The sequence below is a fragment of the Ammospiza caudacuta genome, chromosome 3 (assembly GCF_027887145.1).
Source record: "Ammospiza caudacuta isolate bAmmCau1 chromosome 3, bAmmCau1.pri, whole genome shotgun sequence".
Taxonomy (NCBI): Eukaryota; Metazoa; Chordata; class Aves; order Passeriformes; family Passerellidae; genus Ammospiza; species Ammospiza caudacuta.
In genome coordinates, this window is record NC_080595.1 from 52,131,674 (window position 1) to 52,151,165 (window position 19,492).

General features: G+C 39.8%; 1 protein-coding gene across 1 annotated transcript in view; it reads left to right on the forward strand.

The window, feature by feature from the left end:
* Positions 1-2,377: 2,377 nt before the first annotated feature.
* EPM2A (EPM2A glucan phosphatase, laforin) overlaps positions 2,378-19,492 on the forward strand; it is a 35,861-nt gene continuing 18,746 nt past the window's right edge. The window contains exons 1-2 of the mRNA XM_058802401.1: positions 2,378-2,639; positions 14,402-14,576. Coding sequence (XP_058658384.1) covers positions 2,378-2,639; positions 14,402-14,576 — 437 coding nt within the window. The remainder of the gene's footprint in view (positions 2,640-14,401; positions 14,577-19,492) is intronic.

Here is a 19,492-nt window from a genome sequence, read left to right on the forward strand (position 1 = left end):
TATTGTTAATTCCTTAAGAGGCTTAGGGTGACACTTAAAACTAAATTTAGGGTTATGGCAATGGCTCAGCTGTGGAAGTACTTCATCAACTCCTTCAATCCCAAGCACTAACAGTAAATGGAACTCCTCCCCACCTTCCCTGCCTTTACTCCAGCTGAAATTCCAGTTTAGAAGATGACAAATCATAGACTATGCAAATCTAACAGGGGGAAAAAACCTATATATTTGCCTTTGTTTATTGACCTTAAAAACAAACCTTACAGTCCCTTTAGCTCCTCAGTCTCAGATCTAATGCCAATAAATTTCATCCTGTCCACAGCCCCCATTCAGCTTGCAATTTCACCAATATAAACTGCTCTTCTGCTCCCACTATACCCAGCCATGGGACATCCTAAGCCAGTCTGCATTTCTGTTTTTATCTTAGTCTTGCAGGATCCATCAGTAGATCCAGGTTTTCAGCCCTTCCTGTTGATCTCTCAACCTAACCCTAATCTGCACTAGGGCTTTTGAGGAAACCACAGGAAATCAAGCTGGCCACTTTCCGTCATCTTTAACCTTAATCTAACACACAATATTGAGTGGCACAAAATGGATTAAGGCAGATCCTGGAGAAGAAATGGACTGAATTATTTTTAAAGATACTACTTGGCACATCAGAGTCTACAGAACTATTTTTTATTGTTCCACAAGGCTTATGGGTCTAAGATGAGGACTCAATATTTAAAGGCATAAAGCAGTTCAGATTTGTCCAAAGATGGATGTTGCTGGTCTCTTTACACTTGGACTTAGACAACAGCCAGGAACTAAACTGTCAATCAGATGTCCTATTGGATCCTGCAGTTTTTAAGCTGAGACTGTGACTGGAATGAGCAGAAGCATATGGTTTTATGCAGACACAATATGCTGGGGTGGTTTGAGGACTCCTGTCATGCTTGAACTTTAGGATAAAACTCCAAAGTTGTTACATTCTGTCTCGTCCATAATGTTAAAATGAAGGCGTATGGTAAAGAGATAGATATTTGAAAGGCAATTATGAGACAGGGTATGGGTAGCTTGACTGTAAGGTTGAGAAAAAAAAATTAAAATGTACTGCACTGTTCCATAAAAGCAGCAGTGCTACAGTAAAGCTAGCAGAAATGAAGGACAGTGAGAATTTCATTTGCTTTGGTTATGTCTGGAAAAGATATTCTGGTAGAATATCACCCAAACTCAGTGAGTATCAGTGAAAATTGGCTAAACGACTCTGAAAAATAAATTTGGCAGCACATCCACTTCAGTGTCATCACCCCTGAATAAAGGAAACAAACAGGCAGGATTGAGGCAGGATTTCTTTTGACTCATTGAAAGGCCTTCATCCTGTTCCCAGAACTTGACCTAAATAAAGTTACCACTCTGTTTCTGTCCTTAAAAGCTTCTGAAATAGGTGTATTCAAGCAGGGACCGCCCATTAAATGGTTGGATTGCATCCTCTTCCTCAGTCTTTTTAAGTCCTGAGTATTGCTACACGTAGGAGTTGCCAAATTTTCCCCTTCTGGCTGTAAACAGAACGCGTTCAGAGAACCCCAGATTTCTTTTAAAAGCTTTCTAACCTCCCTCAGCATTTCACATTTCTTTTCTCACCACGACTGGCTGGCTGTCAGCGGGAAAGACATAAACATCATGAACACTAAAGCTTTATTTGCAGCCAGTCCTTGTTTGTAGCTGCAAGTATGGCAATTTTCACTGATGTTTTTGCTGCGCTAAATTAAGCCTGGGCTCTTGGGAGTAATTGCAGCGGCTTCCTTTAACGCAGCAATAATCCTTGCTAAAGTCACCATACGTGACGCGCAGCCTTTGGCAACCAGCAGAGCCAGCGTTTAGCAGCGGAGAGGATTTTCCCTCCCCGCTTTAGGAGGCGATCGAGGGTCGGTGCTGTTTGAACTCCCAGCCGCTGCTTTCGGAGGGGAAGGTGGGGAGGAGTTCCAGCCGAGCGCTGGGAACAACCCCGACCGACGGAGCCCCCGCTCGGGCCCCGCAAGGGGCAGGGCCGGGGTCCGGGCCAGGGGCAGTGCCAGGGGCAGGGGTGGTGCCAGGGGCAGTGTCCAGCGCAGGGCTGGTGTTCGAGGCAGGGCCGGTGTCCGTGCCGGTGCCCGGGGCAGGGCTGGGGCCCGGGGCAGGGGCAGTGGCAGGGCCGGTGTCTGGGGCAGTGCTCGGGGCAGGGGCAGTGCCAGGGGTGGTGTCCGGAGCAGGGCCGGTGTCCGGAGCAGGGCCGGTGCCCGGCCCCCAGCCCCGGCGGAAGGGCGGGCCCGGGCGGCCTCCCAGCGGCGGCTCTGCTGCCGGCCGTGCCGCAGCAATAGCAGAGCTCCTCGATAAAGCCCGTTCTTTGTGCGGCAGTAAAATGCTGTTCCGCTTCGGCGTGGTGCTGCCCGCCCGGGTGACGGAGGGCGGCGCGGAGCTGCTGCTGGCCGGGTCGCGGCCGGAGCTGGGCGAGTGGGACCCGCGGCGCGCCGTGCCCATGAGGCGGGCGCGGCCGAGCGCCCCGCTGCCCGCCCAGGAGCCCACGCTGTGGCTGGCCGAGGTGGCGTTGCCGGACGAGGACGCCGCCAGCCCCTTCTGGTACAAGTTTCTGCGGCGGGAGGGCGGCCACTTCCTCTGGGAAGGTAACGGAGGGGACCCGCGCCGTCCCTCGCATGCCCGGCCGCAAGGACGCGCTGGCCCTGCCCGGAGGGGCGGTGCGAGGCTCTCCCGAGGGCGGGCTCTGCCTCTGGCTCTGGCTCCGGCTCCGGCCGCTCCCGCCCCTGGCGCCGCCGGGGGCTGTCCCGGCCGGCCGGGCCTGAACCCGAGCTGCCGGTGCCCCGGCACGGCGGTGGCCGGGGCTGTGCTTGCAGGCAGAGCCGCCCAGGCTGCCGTGACGCGGGTTCTCGCAAACAAAAATGGTTTTTAACCGTGTGATGGAGGCGGGTGAATGCAGACGGAGGCTGCCTTTCTAGGTTGGTAAAAGTTACTTCAAAGAGTTTCATTCCCCCCCCGCTACTTTAGGCATCCATTGTCATGATGTTTTTTTGTGGTTTTTTTTTTTCCTTTCCCCAGAAGTAAAGAATTAGAATTTAGCATCTCGTACTATGCACTATGGTGTGGGTTGTTATTTTATTTCGCTAGGGTGATATGTCATGATGGCATTTTCAGGCTGGTAAATTTTACTATTGTGATTTCTTAAAGAAAAACACAGGGAGAAGTTAAATTACAGCTTTTCCAGTCTTCTTGCCGTTTCAGTATTACTTCCAGCGTGTTTTCCTCCTGCTGTGTGATTTCAAATGTGGAATAACTCTAGTCAGTTTCCATGTGCTGTTCTAGTGCACTGAAGTATCTTAAATACAAGAGAACACTCAGACAAGCGTCTGCTGAGTCAAATAAAACTCTAAATATACCTCCTGAGGAATGATCTGACCTAGTGAAAGGAAGTCAGCTTGCTTGGTAATTTGTGAGGGCATTTTTAACTCATAGCATAAAAATCCATGTACCAAAATAACACGTTGTAGACCAGTTGCTCTTCACGCGTTTTAAGAATACATACCACACTTCTGAACTCCCTTTCTGTCATGTAGACTAAAACATGCATGTTGTCATAACTGTTGCATTTGTTTGTTCTTCTTTGTGCTAATAAAAGATTTTGTGTTAATGCTGCATTCACAGAAGTTTACATCATGAAGGACTATGTACATCATACAGTAGTGTTTTGTTTAGCAGCTAAAACAAATAGTATATTCTGCCTGTTTTAACCATGTTTTTCTTTTCCAGAATTGCAGGAAAAGTGAATTTATGGAATAAAAATCTTTACATCTGTCCAAGGAAGCAGAATTGGGTCTCTTTGAAGGTGCCAAGTTGTACATAATATGACAATGATACTGGTATATAAAGCAGTCACCACCCTGCAATTATAGAAATAAAAGTAGAATTAGAAATTATATATTAGAATTTTATAGAAATAATGGAGAATAACTACAGAGAATCAGCAGTTGTAAGGTTGATGGTTATTCTCTGGTTTGGAAGTAGTGGTAGCTCAAATTGTTGTCTGTTCCAGGGAGCACGTTTAGGAAGTGTAGTCAGAGTAGTAAACATACTGTGTTCTGGCAGATTTGCAGTTTTGGGATTAACCTGGCTGGCATTTTGTTCTTGTCATTGTGAATTCTCAGAAATTTGAGCTTAGTTTCAGCTTAGCAGGAATGATAGAAAGCAAGTGGGCATATCATCTAAATGCAGAAGAGTTTTTTAATTAGTCATTCATATTAACAATTTTTTCCTCAGTTGATATTTACAGGAAAGCACGAATTTGCTTAAACTTTTAAATTTATTGTTCATAATGTATTACATGAAGAGAGCCTAAGGATGTTTTCTTGTTCAATAACTAAGCAATCTTGCAGTTCATTTTAATCTAATTTGTTTTAATGGTTTTTGGTTTTTTTTTGTTTTTTATAACTGTTGATCAATGACAGTTTGGCTGTCATCTGTTTGTTATTATAAAAATCACAACTTGAAAAGACAACTCCCTTCTCAAAGAAAAGAACAGGCATTTTTTGTGCTAAACAAATGCTATGCATTGTCTCTTTAGTATTCTGCATGTTTAGAATTAAAATGGGCTTTGGGAAACACTTAGCACTTGCAGAACATCTGCAGTTTTGAAGAGACATTTATGAGGGATAGAGGAAAGTGCAGAATGATACTTGCTCTAAGTTTATGAGTTGAGGCATCCATCTGTAACCAGAGAAACTAGTTCATGGATATCAGTCTAGTTATGGATGTCAGATGTTTACATATATGGGGTGTCGAAATCATGTGCTGTATTTAAGAAAATTACTTCAGCTTTTTTCTTAAGACATGTATGTGTGTGAGAATTCCACTGGCAGTGCATATTGTTTTTATGATAGTATGATACCTACTGTGGTACAAATTGCAGCCATTCCAATACAGTGAGAAAACTGAAAGATAAAAGTGGGGGTAGTTATTGCTGTGGGCTAGAGGAGTCAAAGTCACAGACCAGTGCTCTGTGGCGTTTTGTAGGAAGCTTTCAGGCAAGGCTTGGCCTGTGCAGGATTCACTGGGTCGTTGCGTGTGCCTTGAGGGAACAAATTCCCCTCCCTAGGAGGATGAAGTGGGAGATGAGACTCCCCTGTGCTCCTGAAGGATCAGAGACTTGGCCCTGCTGTCCCAGGGAGATGTTGCTGGTCTGCACCCAGGGCCTGTCATTTAAAGCCATTGAGTGTTTCTGGCTCAGGTCACATGAGCTGTGTGAGGTTCCTTCAGGGTTGGTACCTGCTCACCTACTGTGAAAGCTGAAGCCTGCTGTCCAGGAGGGTTTGTGATATGCTGTGGTATCTGTGGAAACAGGTTGGTTGTGCTGAGCTTTAGAATCTGGGAATAGGTTTAGAAAAAAACCTAAATTCATGTATGTACCTTTTTTACTCCCAGCTGCATCTGTGTCTGTCTGTGTACTTTGTTTTTGATGTTGATTCTTCAGAACTGGACTTCACATCTCTCAGCTTGGGAGCTGAAAGTATTTGTTCATACTGTCAAAACTAAATAAATACAAGATGAAACTTACGCTTGAATTTGTTTTTGTGAGTTTATGATGAAACGCTCATGTGTACCTTTATCCCCTTACTTTCATCTAAATAAACTGTAGGTGCTAATCAAGAAACATGCTGCATAATAGGACAGGGAATTTACTGGAGGTATTTACTAGAGGTGTGCTCCAAACTGTATTTGGAGATGATGGAATACAATCAACTGATACACGTTGTGTTTTTGGGAAGAGGAAAAATAAATTTTATACAAAACCTACATAAGCTTGTAGTACCTACACAAGCTTGTACTGTAGTGTTGATCCTTTGTTGTCCACAGAAGCTGTGGATGCCCCTTCCTTGAAGGGTTGAAGGCCAGGTTGAATGGGGCCTTGAGCAACCTGGTCTACTGAAACTTGTCTCTGCCTGGGGAAGAGGTGGGAAGCTTGGAACTGATGCTCTTGAAGCCTACTTCAACCCAACCCATTCTGCTATTCTGTGATTTTTGTGTAGCTCCTAATTTGGTGTAGATGGAGCTTGCTTGAAGCTTCCAGATACAGTATGACCAGTGAAAGCTCCAAAGCAGGGTCAGCCTATATTCTAGCAGCTTGTGCTGGTGAGCAGAGCCTTAATCCTTCCAAAAAAACCCCCATCTCTAGTTTTGGGAGAAGGAGGGAGAAGGAGAGAAAAGGAGGTGTCTTGTATGCAAAACAAACAAATGATACAATACAGTGCATTTTGGAAAAAATTACATTGTTCAGCTTGTTGTATGTTGTCCTTACAACATTTTCAGTTCACACTCCGGTGAGCCTGTTTGTAATAAACCAAAAGATCAGTAAATTTATGAAGTAATAAAGGTTTTCACATCATTGTAATACAATCAGTGAAAATATCAGAAGTAAATTCTAATAATATGTTTCAAGGGTTGAACACCTGATTGATTGAAAACACTGGTGATAGTTAAGCACATTAAAATTTCATTTTTAAAGTGTGTTGAAACTTAGAGCAATCTGACTTTTGGCCTCAGCTCTTTGAATAAAAAAGGTATAACTTCTTAATTAAAAGGAGGGGATTCTTCTAAGGCTGTATGAGAAGGTAAGATCTAGTTGCCATTTGTAATGGAGAGATTGTAACAGAATGAAAAATGCTTGGGGCTAATCCTTAGCAGGATATGCAAAATAAAAATTCGTTTGAGGCCATTCTAGGAAGTACAGTTGGATACAATGTTTCTGTAACTGAGATCCATGGTTTCTTTTCTTTTTTTTTTTCCCTCCAAAAGCAGTTCCATTATTAAAAAAAAAAAAACAAACAAAACGAAGAAAAAAACGAAGCTCAACAAAAAACTCCCAGTGAGCCCTGAAGAGTTACAATTCTTCATGGCTCTTTTAGTGCAGATGTTTCATGTGGTGCTCTTCCCACTGGGTGGTGCCACATTCCCTGTGTATAGCCAGCGGCTGCCTGGCGTCCTGCAATTACTTGCATGTTTCATTAGTATTTAGTGTAATCTGTTCTGCTTTGGAAAATAATCCCAAATTTTACTTATTTTCCCAAGCCCAGTTCTGAAGTAGGTGGTGACTAGAAATGGACATAAAGCACAAGCTATGTGATAGTTGAATAATTCTGCATCATAGGTATTTTATTCCTGCAAGGCTGTTGCTTTCTGGACAGTGCTAGATACCTTAACACCTTTCAGATGTGACAAAACTTAACTAGTGGATAACTTTGAATTCTTCAACCCAATACTTCCTTAAGGAATGGAGGAAAACTTTGGTTGGTTACAAAGTGCAGTAGCTCTTTGTGTTTTGTTCTTCAACCCCCAGATGACTTATACATAGCATGCATTTTTGTATAATTAAATGGCATCAAGATTCTCATTACTTCCTGTCTGCTTATCAGCATTAACCAGCTTATACTGAGCAGACAACCTGACATCAGTAAAACAACGCAGAGTGGCCTATGTGAAACTGCAAAATTACAAGAATAAAACTAAATGCCTCTACTTGCAAATACATATTCTCTGGGTTTGGCAGGCATGTATATTTTCCTACCCACAGAGATAATCAGGGTCCAGTTCTGATTTCTGTGAGAGTCTAATTAAAGCCTTTGTGGTTATAATAGTAAATTTACAATAAATGCATTATTTATGCAAATCCTGTATTTACCGTTTTTCCTGTCCCTCACTTCCAAGGGGTGGTAGCCTGCAGTAGGGCTCAGCAATTTATTTTGAATGGCAAGAAACACTGAGAAGTGATAAGTAACTGGGATGATACTTTGTTTAAAGTATTGCTGTGGTTGCTATTTTGATACAGCTCATTTCCTCTGTCATGCTTCTGGTATGACAGAAAGTAGCAATCAGTAGTAGACAGTACAGTAAACAGTGTCAAAGCAAATGGGAAGATAGTATTAGATTATACATTTTGTTGCTATCAGCCATTATTCTCTCATCTGTATTTCCTGTAGTGCTATTTCTACCATCTATCAGAAAAGAAACTGTCTTATACATGAGGAAGATTTGCTTTTAGTTGCTTTTCTCTGACTTCATCATTAAGTCAGGCATTTGGTTAAAATCTCTTAGTACAATAAAGTTCCCACTGAAAAACACCTGGGCCTGAGATGAACTACAGAGAGAAATAAAACATGTTTTTGAAAGTTGCCTTTAAAAATTCTGATTTTCTTATATCTGATGAAAAAAAAAGAAAAAGAAAGAACAAGCCTTGGTGATTAACAGCATTAAGTGTTGAGAATGCCTTTCTTGTAAACCATTTAGTTTTAATTCAGGCATAATTTCAAAATGTAATTCCATCAAATAATTTTCTTAGGATATATAAATAGACTAAAAAGTCTTAAATTCCGCCTGGATTTTAATAGAATTAGAACTTGTTTCCATGGTTTTATGTAGCAGCTCTACCAAAAAGGAAGTTGAAAAGTCTGCTTTAAGTCTGGTAGAATATAAACGTGGTGTATGATGAACGTGATTTTCTTCTTTTTGGGTATCTCTTCTTGGCTTGCAAATGCAAGGAAACATTTCTGAAAATCTGACCAGTTAAGGAGTTACTTAACTAGGTGTGGCAAATTAACAATTTTGTCTTACATTAATACTAGGTATTTAAGTAATACAATAAATTCATCTGCCACTTACAGAACCTGAGGGGAAGATGGTTTGCTGACAGCAGAAAAAAATAGCATTAAAAATCAAAGTATGCTTTTCTTAGACATAAGGGTAAGGCTTCATACATGGCATACAGAATTGGAGATATTTGTCAGAGGTGTTAATACAAAGGGCTGCTGCTGAGGGCTTTGCTGAGACTTGAGGAAGGTGGGACTCCAGAGCCTGTGGCAGACTGCAACTCTTGAAAACTTGACCTCACTCAGTTTCAATGAGGTGAACCTGCCCCCACCTCTGGTTTTTTAACAATCAATAGCAATTCAGTCTTGGCAAGATTGAGACAGATCCTATTTCAAAACATCAGAGATTGAATTTTGTTCACAGGCAGCAGGGAGACTTTTGTGACAGAATCTGGTGTGAAGGGTAAGTAAATTTGAATATTGTGAATGTACTGAAGAAAGTTCAGTTTGAGTGATGTGTGATAACAAGACTGTGCAGTAGCACATTCAGATAACTGAAAATTGTATCCAAAATAGGACTTGAGACTTTTCTTCACTGTAATTTTGGTATAAAATGTAAAGAAGCTAGCAAAAACTTATTCTTTTAAATGCTTTATTTTTGAGATTTTTAAAAAAATGTTTTCTTTACTCTCTCTTCTACTACTATTTTTTTTTAATAAAAGTCTTTTATTCCTTGACTCTTCCCTGTTTATCTGCCCCCAGAGTGCTTATAATATTAAACTCTTCCAGGGGAATTTCTAAGCATGAACTTAAGATACTAATTTAACTTGTAAAAGGACCTCATTTGATACAAATAGAATTACTTAAAATATTTAGACATAGTTAAAAATTTTGAATTGACACTTAAAGTGTGCTGGTTCATGCAAAACTTAAGACAAAGATTATAGGAGTTAGTCTGTCCTCTGACTGATTTGTGAGTAGGTGATCTCAAAATTGCCTGGCTGCTTGTGGTTTGGGTTGGTCAGTTAATGTGTTTCTCTAAGCTTATCTAAGTAGCCCTGTGGTTTTTAAAGAGATAGCAGTGAACTGAGAAACACCCTCACCTTACTGGGGTTTGGAGGTTTGGAAGTTGCATATCTGTGTTTTAGGGTCAGGCTAAGGCAGGGATGAGATACCCAGCACCTTATGGCTGCAGTTGTGCCCTGTAGTTCCTGCACATCTTCCCTTACATAACATAGAATAGAAAAAAATTAAACTTGGAGCAAGGTGTGCAACAAGCTGGTAACTGGGAGAGCAGTGGCTGAGCAGAGATTTGCAGCAAAGAGCTCTGCAGAGACAGTGGGAGAGGCAATCTCATCTTTTACATTTATTGATGTGTTTTTTGTTCATCACTCTTAATGGTGATAAGAAATTTCATTGACCCATATTTTGTTTATCTTTTAAGATCAAGCTGGTAATTTCTCCACTCTGTGCAATCTGTGTGCAGTCCTTTTCTGTGTCAAGATGAGTCTGTGCTGTTGGCAGACTGTTGAATTATACTTCTTTCATGCCTGCAGTACAGCTCTAATAAAATAGTAACTGCAGGCTTTTGTGTTTCATGGTTGTGCCTCATAAGATTGAATTTCAGAACATCCTCTTCTAGTCTCTGCTTACCTTTTTGAGTCCTAGATCTTTGTACATCTTGTATCACTTCCTATATCTGCTTCTAGTTTTCACAAAATCACAGAATTAATCAGGTTGCAAGGGAGCACTGTGGGTCATCTAGCCCAACTTCCCTGCTCAAGGAGGATCAAAACCAAAGTTTTCCTTTGCTCCATTCTGGTTTCCTCCTTTTACCAGAGCAATTTATCAGTTATATGGAGGTCTTTGGTTTTATTCTTTTGTTTAGTTATTTGTACAGACTTCTTATGCTCCTTTGATCATCCTTCATATGGATTAAACAAGGAGCCATAAACTGCAGTCCTGCAGATTTTGAAAGAGCCCTCTGTGAGGCTTGAACTATAAGTGGGGCTACTTGGTTGCTTTGCTCTCTGGCAGTTCCCTATGTCAGTGGACTCTGCACAAAACCATCTGCAGTACAGATCAACCAGTGCAAAAGCAATGAAAAACTTTATCATTTAATGCCAAGAAACTTATTTTAATCTTTCTCTTTCAGAAAAGCACTTTTGCTGTGAAGACTCACAAAGATGGGTTTTAAATATTTAAATTAAAAAAAAAAAAAAAGAGCCTTATTAAAGGAACTAAAATGCTATTCTAGAAGTTAAACTAGCACCTCTACGTTCTAAAAAACTCTTCCAAAATGCTTTTCATCTTTAATTAGGAAAGCCAACATGATCAATTAATGGGAAGATCAGTACCATTCAAATATTTAAATTATCTCTTTTTATGGTTGAATTTTACATATTTTCAGATGGTTGTGTATTTGCTTCCTAATGATAAATAATTAAACCTGTGTTTTTCCACTTGGAATATGAATAAAAATGAGATGAAGAAAAATACTGATATAGAAATGGGTTTAGCTGTAAAATCATGTGTTCGCTGTTGTGTGAGCCCTTTCTCAAAGGACATTTGTGTTTCTTTTCCTTTTTTCAAAGATGAATGGAACATTTGATGTTCTAGGGTTTACTATTGTCTCTAGAAACAGAAAAGTTGAAATAGTATAAAAATTGCATTGTTGTCTTATGACATCCAAAATATGGTGGATTTCCTGAGACAGATTGTGCTAGCAGAAACATGATGTGGACTGAGAAAATAACTTTTTCTCATTTTGAAACTTCCTTGTTAAATGCATATTGTGAAGCAAACTCTGATGAAAAGCACTTGTGTAATCATGGATATTGCCTGGGTAGTGAAACCTGATCTTTTTTGGTAATTGCAGATTTCCATAATTCCTTTAAGAAGTCCTTCTGAAGACAGTCCACTTTGATCATACTGTTCCCTAAATTAGTATTTATTGAAGATGGCAGCACACTTTCCTTCCTGTATGAAGCTATATCATGTGTGAATATATATGTATATGTTGAAAATATGTTGATGTACATTCTGTTGCACAGATGTCTTATTTCAGTAGGAAAGTTGTTTAATTTATAGATCAGTATCTAACATAAGGAGTAGTAAAGGACTAGGCAATTCTCATAAAATATGATATAAATGCAAGCTGCTACTGTTTACCTGATTATTAAAGGCAAATCAGAACCACACCTTTTGAGATTCAGGTCTGACTGTAGGCCACAGCGGGAAGGCTGAGGCTCAGTGGTGCACAAAAATCAACATCAATAAATATTTATTACAGAAGAAAGTGTTTCAGAATGAGATTTGACCAAACCTGTTTGAGGGAACAAATAAAATAAACATCTCATGGCAACTTACTCTTGGCCCCATATCCATATGTGGTTTCAGGCTATTTAGGGGAATTAATGGTGGTGAAGGTGGTAAGGTTACTAGGCAAGGAGGCTGCAGCACTTAAAAAGGCAGAGAGGAGGAAGGTCATAGGGAAGGAAGGAAGGCAAAAAAGGGACAAGAATTAAAGCTGGAGAAGGAGAAGGATGATGAACTGTAAAACTGGCAGGTGGCAGAAGTGCATGCACCTTCACCAGCAGCAATTGGAAATGGGGCAGTAGGAAGCACACGGTGGGTACCTGTGTACCAGGAAACACAGGGCTGGGAGTAGCAAAAAAGCCAGAGATCCATGGTTCAGAACTGGCAGGGCACAGTGAGGGCTGGCCGCTCCCTGGGACTGCAGGGACACCCCATGGGACTGGCTGTCAGGAGCAGGCAGCCTGGGGCACGAGGGCAGCCCCAGCCCCGAGCATCAGGCACCTCCCTGGGGACAGGCTGAGGCTGGGGCAGGACATGGGCCCGTGGGCGTGTGGGGGTCAGGATCAGACACAGCCTCGAGATGGCAGGAGGTGGGCACTGTGATGTGCATGGCTACAAACAGGTGCTGGAGAGTAGAATGGGGAAGGCAAGGTGGGCTCTTTGTGGCTGCATGCATGAAGTCATTAATTAAATATCATAAGCATCCATATATTTTGTCACACTGTTGTATTTGTTGATGTATGCTGTTGTCTTCTTGTATTGGTTACAAGTGGTAAGAACATGTAAGCAATTATAAGTGTGAGATAAAAATATAGTGGTGAAATTTGTAGCTTCTGAAACTTTACTGATCTTGCTTACCTTATTTATAATCAAAATAATCAAAAACTATGTGATGCATAACTGCTCAGCAATGTGAAAGAGAAAATAGTTTTCCGCCTCATATTTTATTTTTCATTTTGGTAAATAATAATATGTCACAATTATGATAAAATGGCCTGCACGTCATCTGGAAATAAGGAGATGGTTTGAGCTTTCCTCTTAAATGTTATTCTTACTCTCTAATCATTGCATTAATACATATCCCAAAATGCTCTTGCTTTAGCAAATTTCCCTAACTGTAGTGATTGAAAACTGGTCATGCATTTATGTGCAATGGGAAATTGAAGATATTCCTTTGGGCATAATTTTTCTCAGAAATATTTTAACATCATTAATAGTGTATAAGTGTAACAGGCTTAAGGAAGCCATAGACTAGGTCACTTCTGATCTGCACGATAATTATTCCTACATGGCAATTAGTATTACAGTAAGTATGTAAAGATGGTGCTGGGGGGAGACTGTACATGTACTGTATTTTTGGAGGCTTGATAACCTTTTGGTTGATGATGCGACCCATTTCAATTCAAGTTTCTTACTCTGGTAAGCAACTGGGACTAAAAACATCTTTTCTGACTAAAGCTCACACTATTGCTGTAGGAGAAGAAGAAGAGGTAATAAATATTGGTGGAAAATCATAAGAAAAAAAAATCTTGCTTTAAACTAGGCCGTTTAGGGTAGCTGTGGTCATTCACCATTGCAATTGTGACTCTGTGGGTCACTTTGGGCAGCTTCTACTGGGTATGAACAGACTCTCAAAGTGAGACATGCATTGGAAGACAACAAAGTGAGTGTCTATTGGTCCACAAACATAAAAGACAGAGAAGGTTTAATGAACTCCTTGGCTAGATATCCAAATGTGTCTGGTCTGCAGAAATCTGATGAGTCTTTGCTGGCCAGGCAGCTGTGAATGAGGTGGAAGAGGAAATCTTTCCCCTTTTAAATAAGTCTGCCTTGTTTCTACATTGCTGTTTCTACATTGCTGCCACCTTCTTTGGGCTTTGATGCCTTTCCACCTTGAAGTTTTTCCTCTTGAATCCTTTAGCTGGTAGCAAATCCTGTGTCACCAGTCCTACCTTTTTTGGTGGTTTTACCTTTCTGAGCATGCATGGCTGTCCTCTGAATTTTCTCTGAGGTCTTTCCCATATCTTGGCAACTTTCTTAGAAGTCAACCTGAACCAAGGTCAGGCTGCCATGGCATGTCTGAGACACAGCAAGATTGATACCCTTGGGAGAGGTCACTGAGCAAGAATATTAAACACTGAGGCCACATACTGTGAGACATCAAATGAGGAACTTAAATGAAATGAATTATTCTTACATTGTAAGTGATTTAGGAGTTTTTCATATTGTGGGGGGTTTTAAAATAACCAATAAATTAAAAATATTTTTAAAATAATCTACAAAATTTTATTTTAATGCTGAATATTTGCTTTGTGGCAGTGTTTCTGTTGCCACTACTTCAGTTGCTAATAATGCAGTTTGAAGAAGCAGGAAACACTGCTCCTGGCCTTGAATGCTCAGTTCAAGTCTCCCTACAGTTTTGGGTTTTTTTTTAAGATTATCCAGACACACAGTCTGCACCTGTCTTTCTTCTGTTCCAGGTAGTGGGCCCCATCATGATCGAAGCTGTGTTTACAACCAGAGCAACATAGTAGATGGAGTTTACTGCCTCCCAATAGCACACTGGATTGAAGTCTCTGGACATACTGATGAGATGAAACACACAACTGATTTCTATTTCAATATTGCAGGACATCAAGCTATCCATTACTCCAGGTAAAAGAATTGTGCAGAGCTTGGCTGGTGTCAAATGTTACAAACAAAAAATCTGAACTGGCATATCTGAAAACTGCATTTGGTTTATATGTATGTAAGAGTAAACTTTAACAAAGGTTCAGCACCTCTTTGTAATTAAATGTCAGTTTAGCAGATTCTAAGTTCAAGGATACCCGTACCCTGTATGTGTCTGTTACATTGCATCACATCTGAAAAAGTTTTGTGCCAATTTTAGGCTAGTCATTTTCAAATGCTTGTCTATATACATGTGTAAAATTGCATGTATCTTATGTGTTTGGTTTGGGATAATTTTACTGAAGAACTTGTCCTGAGAAACAAAAATAATGTAATCCAGCACTGGAGTTTACTGGTGACATGTTGTCACTCTTGTGTGGCAGCCTCTGCAATTAATGACAGCAACTTTTGATGACTTCTGCTTCTGGGCATTTATTTAAAAAATATATTAAAACTTAGACAAGTCTTAAAATGTTTGTATTCCATAGTGTTCACTTGAGTCCACTGTCCCATTGGTGAAGATCCTGGCTTGAATAAGGAGACAGTAAAGGTAGAGGAGGGCACCCAGCCTTTAGGGTGCAGAGGAAGCACAGGCTGTATTTGGAGCAACAGGGTGAGCACTGAAGGTTAGCAAAGTGCACTGAGGAATTTGGGACCCTATGTAGCTTTTCCCCCTATCTCCAGCCAATTGATACAGCAGGAAGTTTTGATAATAGTTGTGTGAATGCTGGCAGTCCTGATATGCCACATGCATTGCAGAACAGTTAGTTATCCCAAAGGGATATGTATTTTTTTTCAGAAATGAAACCACCTTGTACTTTCATTAGGCCTCGCATTGTTTTGTGTGAATTTCTCCCGACCACTTTATCAGCTATCCCAACCTTACCATGGTGTCTCCTCTTTGTGCTCTTTGTCTCCACCCTCTCAAAGGGTAGGAAGGAGAATTGTCTTTTCCTCATTAGACTTGCAGTGTGAGAGGGAAAGATTTCTTCCCCTTGGTATTTTTTGAAATAGCAGGGATTCATAAACACTGTCAGGCACATGTAGGTGTTTGTGGGACCTTTTTCCTGAGACCCTCTCAAGTTATATAGTATGCCTGGTAGACTAAAGTGTTATGTGGATCTTAAACATCTGTTTCCAACGTCCTATCAGAGTAAAGATCTTGTTTATTCCAAAGCAGAGATTTGTCAATCCCAAGTAATCTTTGCTTGGCAGAAACATTTCTTGAGAAAGAAGAACAGCTGTCAGAAAGTGAATATCTAAGTACCAAAGGCCAACTTATCTTCCTTTCCAGAGGCAGCAGTGATCCATTTAATGCTGCCTTATCTGCATGACTATGTGTTTAAAAGATTAGGTAAAAAGCTGCAGATTCTGCTAGAGGATATCTGAAGAAAATTTTCTGGGCTGTTAGTCTTTTGCAGATGAAGGTCTTCTCCTTCATTCCCTTCTCTCACACCTATACCTTCATTGAAAGGCAACCTTATATGTACATCTTAATAACTCTTATCTCATTTCTTTGAGCTGTATTAAGCAAGCGTTCTCTGTAACAGTCCTGTCACATAATTATTTCTAATACTTTGAAGATATGCAGCCTTAAATGTTTTTTTAATTACTAACAGTTGGGGGCAGATTCACCATTCTGCTGGTTATAACAAAGCAGCCCAAAAATAAAAATCTATTTTAGATTTTTTGTTGTTGTTGGCAGAGCAGCTGAAGTGAGCTGATGAAAATGCCTTTATTTTGCAATGGATTTATTAATTCAGAATGAAGATTAATACAATTTTTTTAAAATACCCATATACTTCCCCCCCCCATTCTCCCCAAAGCAAAACCAAACTCAGAAACAAAAAGTCAATCCTTCTGACTTTTCTGACTCTGATCAGAGTATGATCAGATCATGGTTTTCCAGCTAAGATTACCTTTTTCCATGCTGTACTAAAGGCAGCAGTGCTGCAAGGAGCATCATGACCACAAATTCTGAGTCCTGTCACCCCTTGTATGATCTTTACAGTGGTGGAGGCTGGAAAGAAGTGATGTATCAATGAAAACTTTTGATGTGAGCCCGTCCTCTATGTTGCTCCACTTAACAGGGCAGCCATGTGTGAATTAATGAGAAAAGAAGGTTTTTCTCTGTCAAAGGAGGTTCCCACATGAGCCCTGGGACTGATTTTATTTATCCTGTGTTGAATCACAATTAGAAACAGTTGCTCTGAGCTTTGTTGCCATCTTGCTTCTTCATAAAACATGAGCTTCTGCTTTAACTGGGCTGCAGCAGGATGAGAAGAGCCTGCCTCTGTCTGGAGCCAAAACCAATTTTGCACTATGCTGAGGCTGACAACAGTGCTCTGAGGAATCAGATTTTTCTTATTTGATGTAGATGCATCTCTCATAATTTAGTGCACTTACATTTGAACTTATATTTAGAGAACTCATTTTGTGTTGGTCATTCAGGTAGGAGAATATATAATGTGGTTTTTAAGCACAGCAGGAGTTGAACTAATTTCTTGTAAATGTGAAATGGAGCTTTCCCGCAGCTAGGAGTCATGACTGATACCTTTATGGCATTAATATTCACTTGGTTTGGAGATGTAATGACACCTTTAACCAAAATCTGATTCAGGAAAAAAAAATCCCACCAAAAAATCAGTTTCTCTTTTGTGTTAGATATTACTGCAATATGATGGCTTCAAATTACAGGAGAGTTCACTTAGGATGAAGAGTTCACTTAGGATGAAGTAATTTTCCAAAGTAAATTAGAATTATTGTAATCTTTTCTGAGAGTAGATGACTTCAGAAAATTTGTGAATCTGGGCCATATTATCTCTGTTTCAGTCCCATCTGTGAAAGGCAGAAGTTCCTAATTTGTAGATGTAGTATACCTTATTATTTGTATAAAAACATCTGCATTTCTCAGAAGAAAGGCATTACATAAGAGCAAGAGAGGGAAGGACACCTGAAATTACAAAATCCTTAAATAATATATTGAAGACAATGATGCTTGATGGCAGAATTAGGTGCTATGGAAATGAATATCTCTAGTTATGAATATCATCTAGTTAGTTTCCTGTTTCCAGACTAATTTTAGGTGTGTGTTTTTTGTGAGTCATACTTCTTAAATCTGACAAAGAAAAATAATTTTTACATGCTTTGCATGTAAAATGCAGATAAACTGGAATGTGTAAGTGAATTCCTCAGACAACAACCTCTGTAAGTGTGGTATTGTATGGCTGTTAAACATTTTGGCAGAAAATACACAATTAGCAATCCACAGTCAAGGGAGTCACTACATGACAGTAGCCATGGGTCCTGACAACATTTTTTTGAGGTACAGGTTTCTTTAGTACCTTTTTTGCATTTCAAATATATACACATACATATATGCTGTTAAATACTAATATTTCATGTTTATGGAGTGATTGGGAATTTGACAAATGTGTTGCTATCATCAGTGGTTTTTTTCCCTAAGACAAAATTAAGGTAACGATACAATAAAATTTACTCCCATGCTTGGAAATATTATTTTTGTTTCTCAATGGTTGCAAATGAAATACAATTTATGATGTAGTATGTACAAATGCTTTGTGGCTTGTTGGTGAGACAGTTTCCTAAAACACTGCCAGTAATACAGGTTATAACCTAAGTTAGGTGTTGAGTGGGAATGATCAGGAGAGTCACATAAGATGTGTGTCCCTGCTTCATTGTAAATGTTAATGTAGATAGGTGAGTGAATGAAGAATGATCCAGGGCAAAATAGAAATGCCTCTTTTTTACCTTTTGGAGGCACTAGAGCAGTATTTTGCTGATGGAGCACAGAATTTCTTTCTATGGGAAAAATGAGCATTTACTTGATTGATATGCATCTTTAATTAGGTGGTAAACAAGAACTTGGTTGAGTATATTTGGTTCAGTATGAAATTAGAATTGCCTTTGAAAAAGATACAAGAGAGAGCACGTTTTTTTTTTTTAGTCTTTAATTTCTCTTTTTACTGGTTGTAACTCATTCAAAAATAAAATGCCTTTCTATTTTAAATATAATTCTTAGCTAATTTTTATTACTGAATTGTAAAAAAGGCTTTAAAGAGTAAGCTGTCACAAAAAACCCCTAGAGTGCAGTGACATGTGCTACCATAATAGAAAGCTGCACTGATATTTTATGCCTACATTATGAATTAAGAGAAGAGGTGATGATGTCTACAGAGATTACCATAATTAACATTAAAGGCTGAGAGCTAACTGTCCCCTGTGCCTAAAGAATACTTGTGATATTAGAGAAAAGAATAAGAAATAATGAGCTCTGGAACAAAATTCATTGATTGTATTCTAGTAAAATAGTCCTGATCAAAAGGACTTAACATCAATAAGAGTTCATCCTTTGATTTCAGTACTTGGGGTTCTAACTGTGAAGTTATCTGCTCATTTTATACATTAAGTAATGAAAATATTCGAAGGCACATTTTTTTTATATGTTTATCACATAAACTAGGATATCTGACTTCTCCTTTGAATTGTTTTGTTGTACTGAGCTATAGTCTGAAACTGATATGAATTGGAACCATTGTTTACTTACCAATGGGAATCACCTTTTATAGAATGGTTCAAAGGTTAATTTTATCTTTTGTCCTTTGTGTGTCTTCATTTTTTTCCACATCACCCCCAGTTGGAGCTGGGAAATGCTTTTACTAGCCTCTGTTGTGAAGAAAATGGGTTTCAAATCAGCATAAGAAGTGACATTTATGCAATTTTTTATTTGAGTTCTTGAAAGTGAGGAGGGAGTGTGAGGCAACAGGACCAGAAGTGAGAAGGCAAATGATGAGGCTAGAATTTGATTTAGTTTTAAGATTTTAATCCTTATTTGTTTTCATGTATGTAATTTGGGTGATCTCTGTGTTGGCTAATAAATG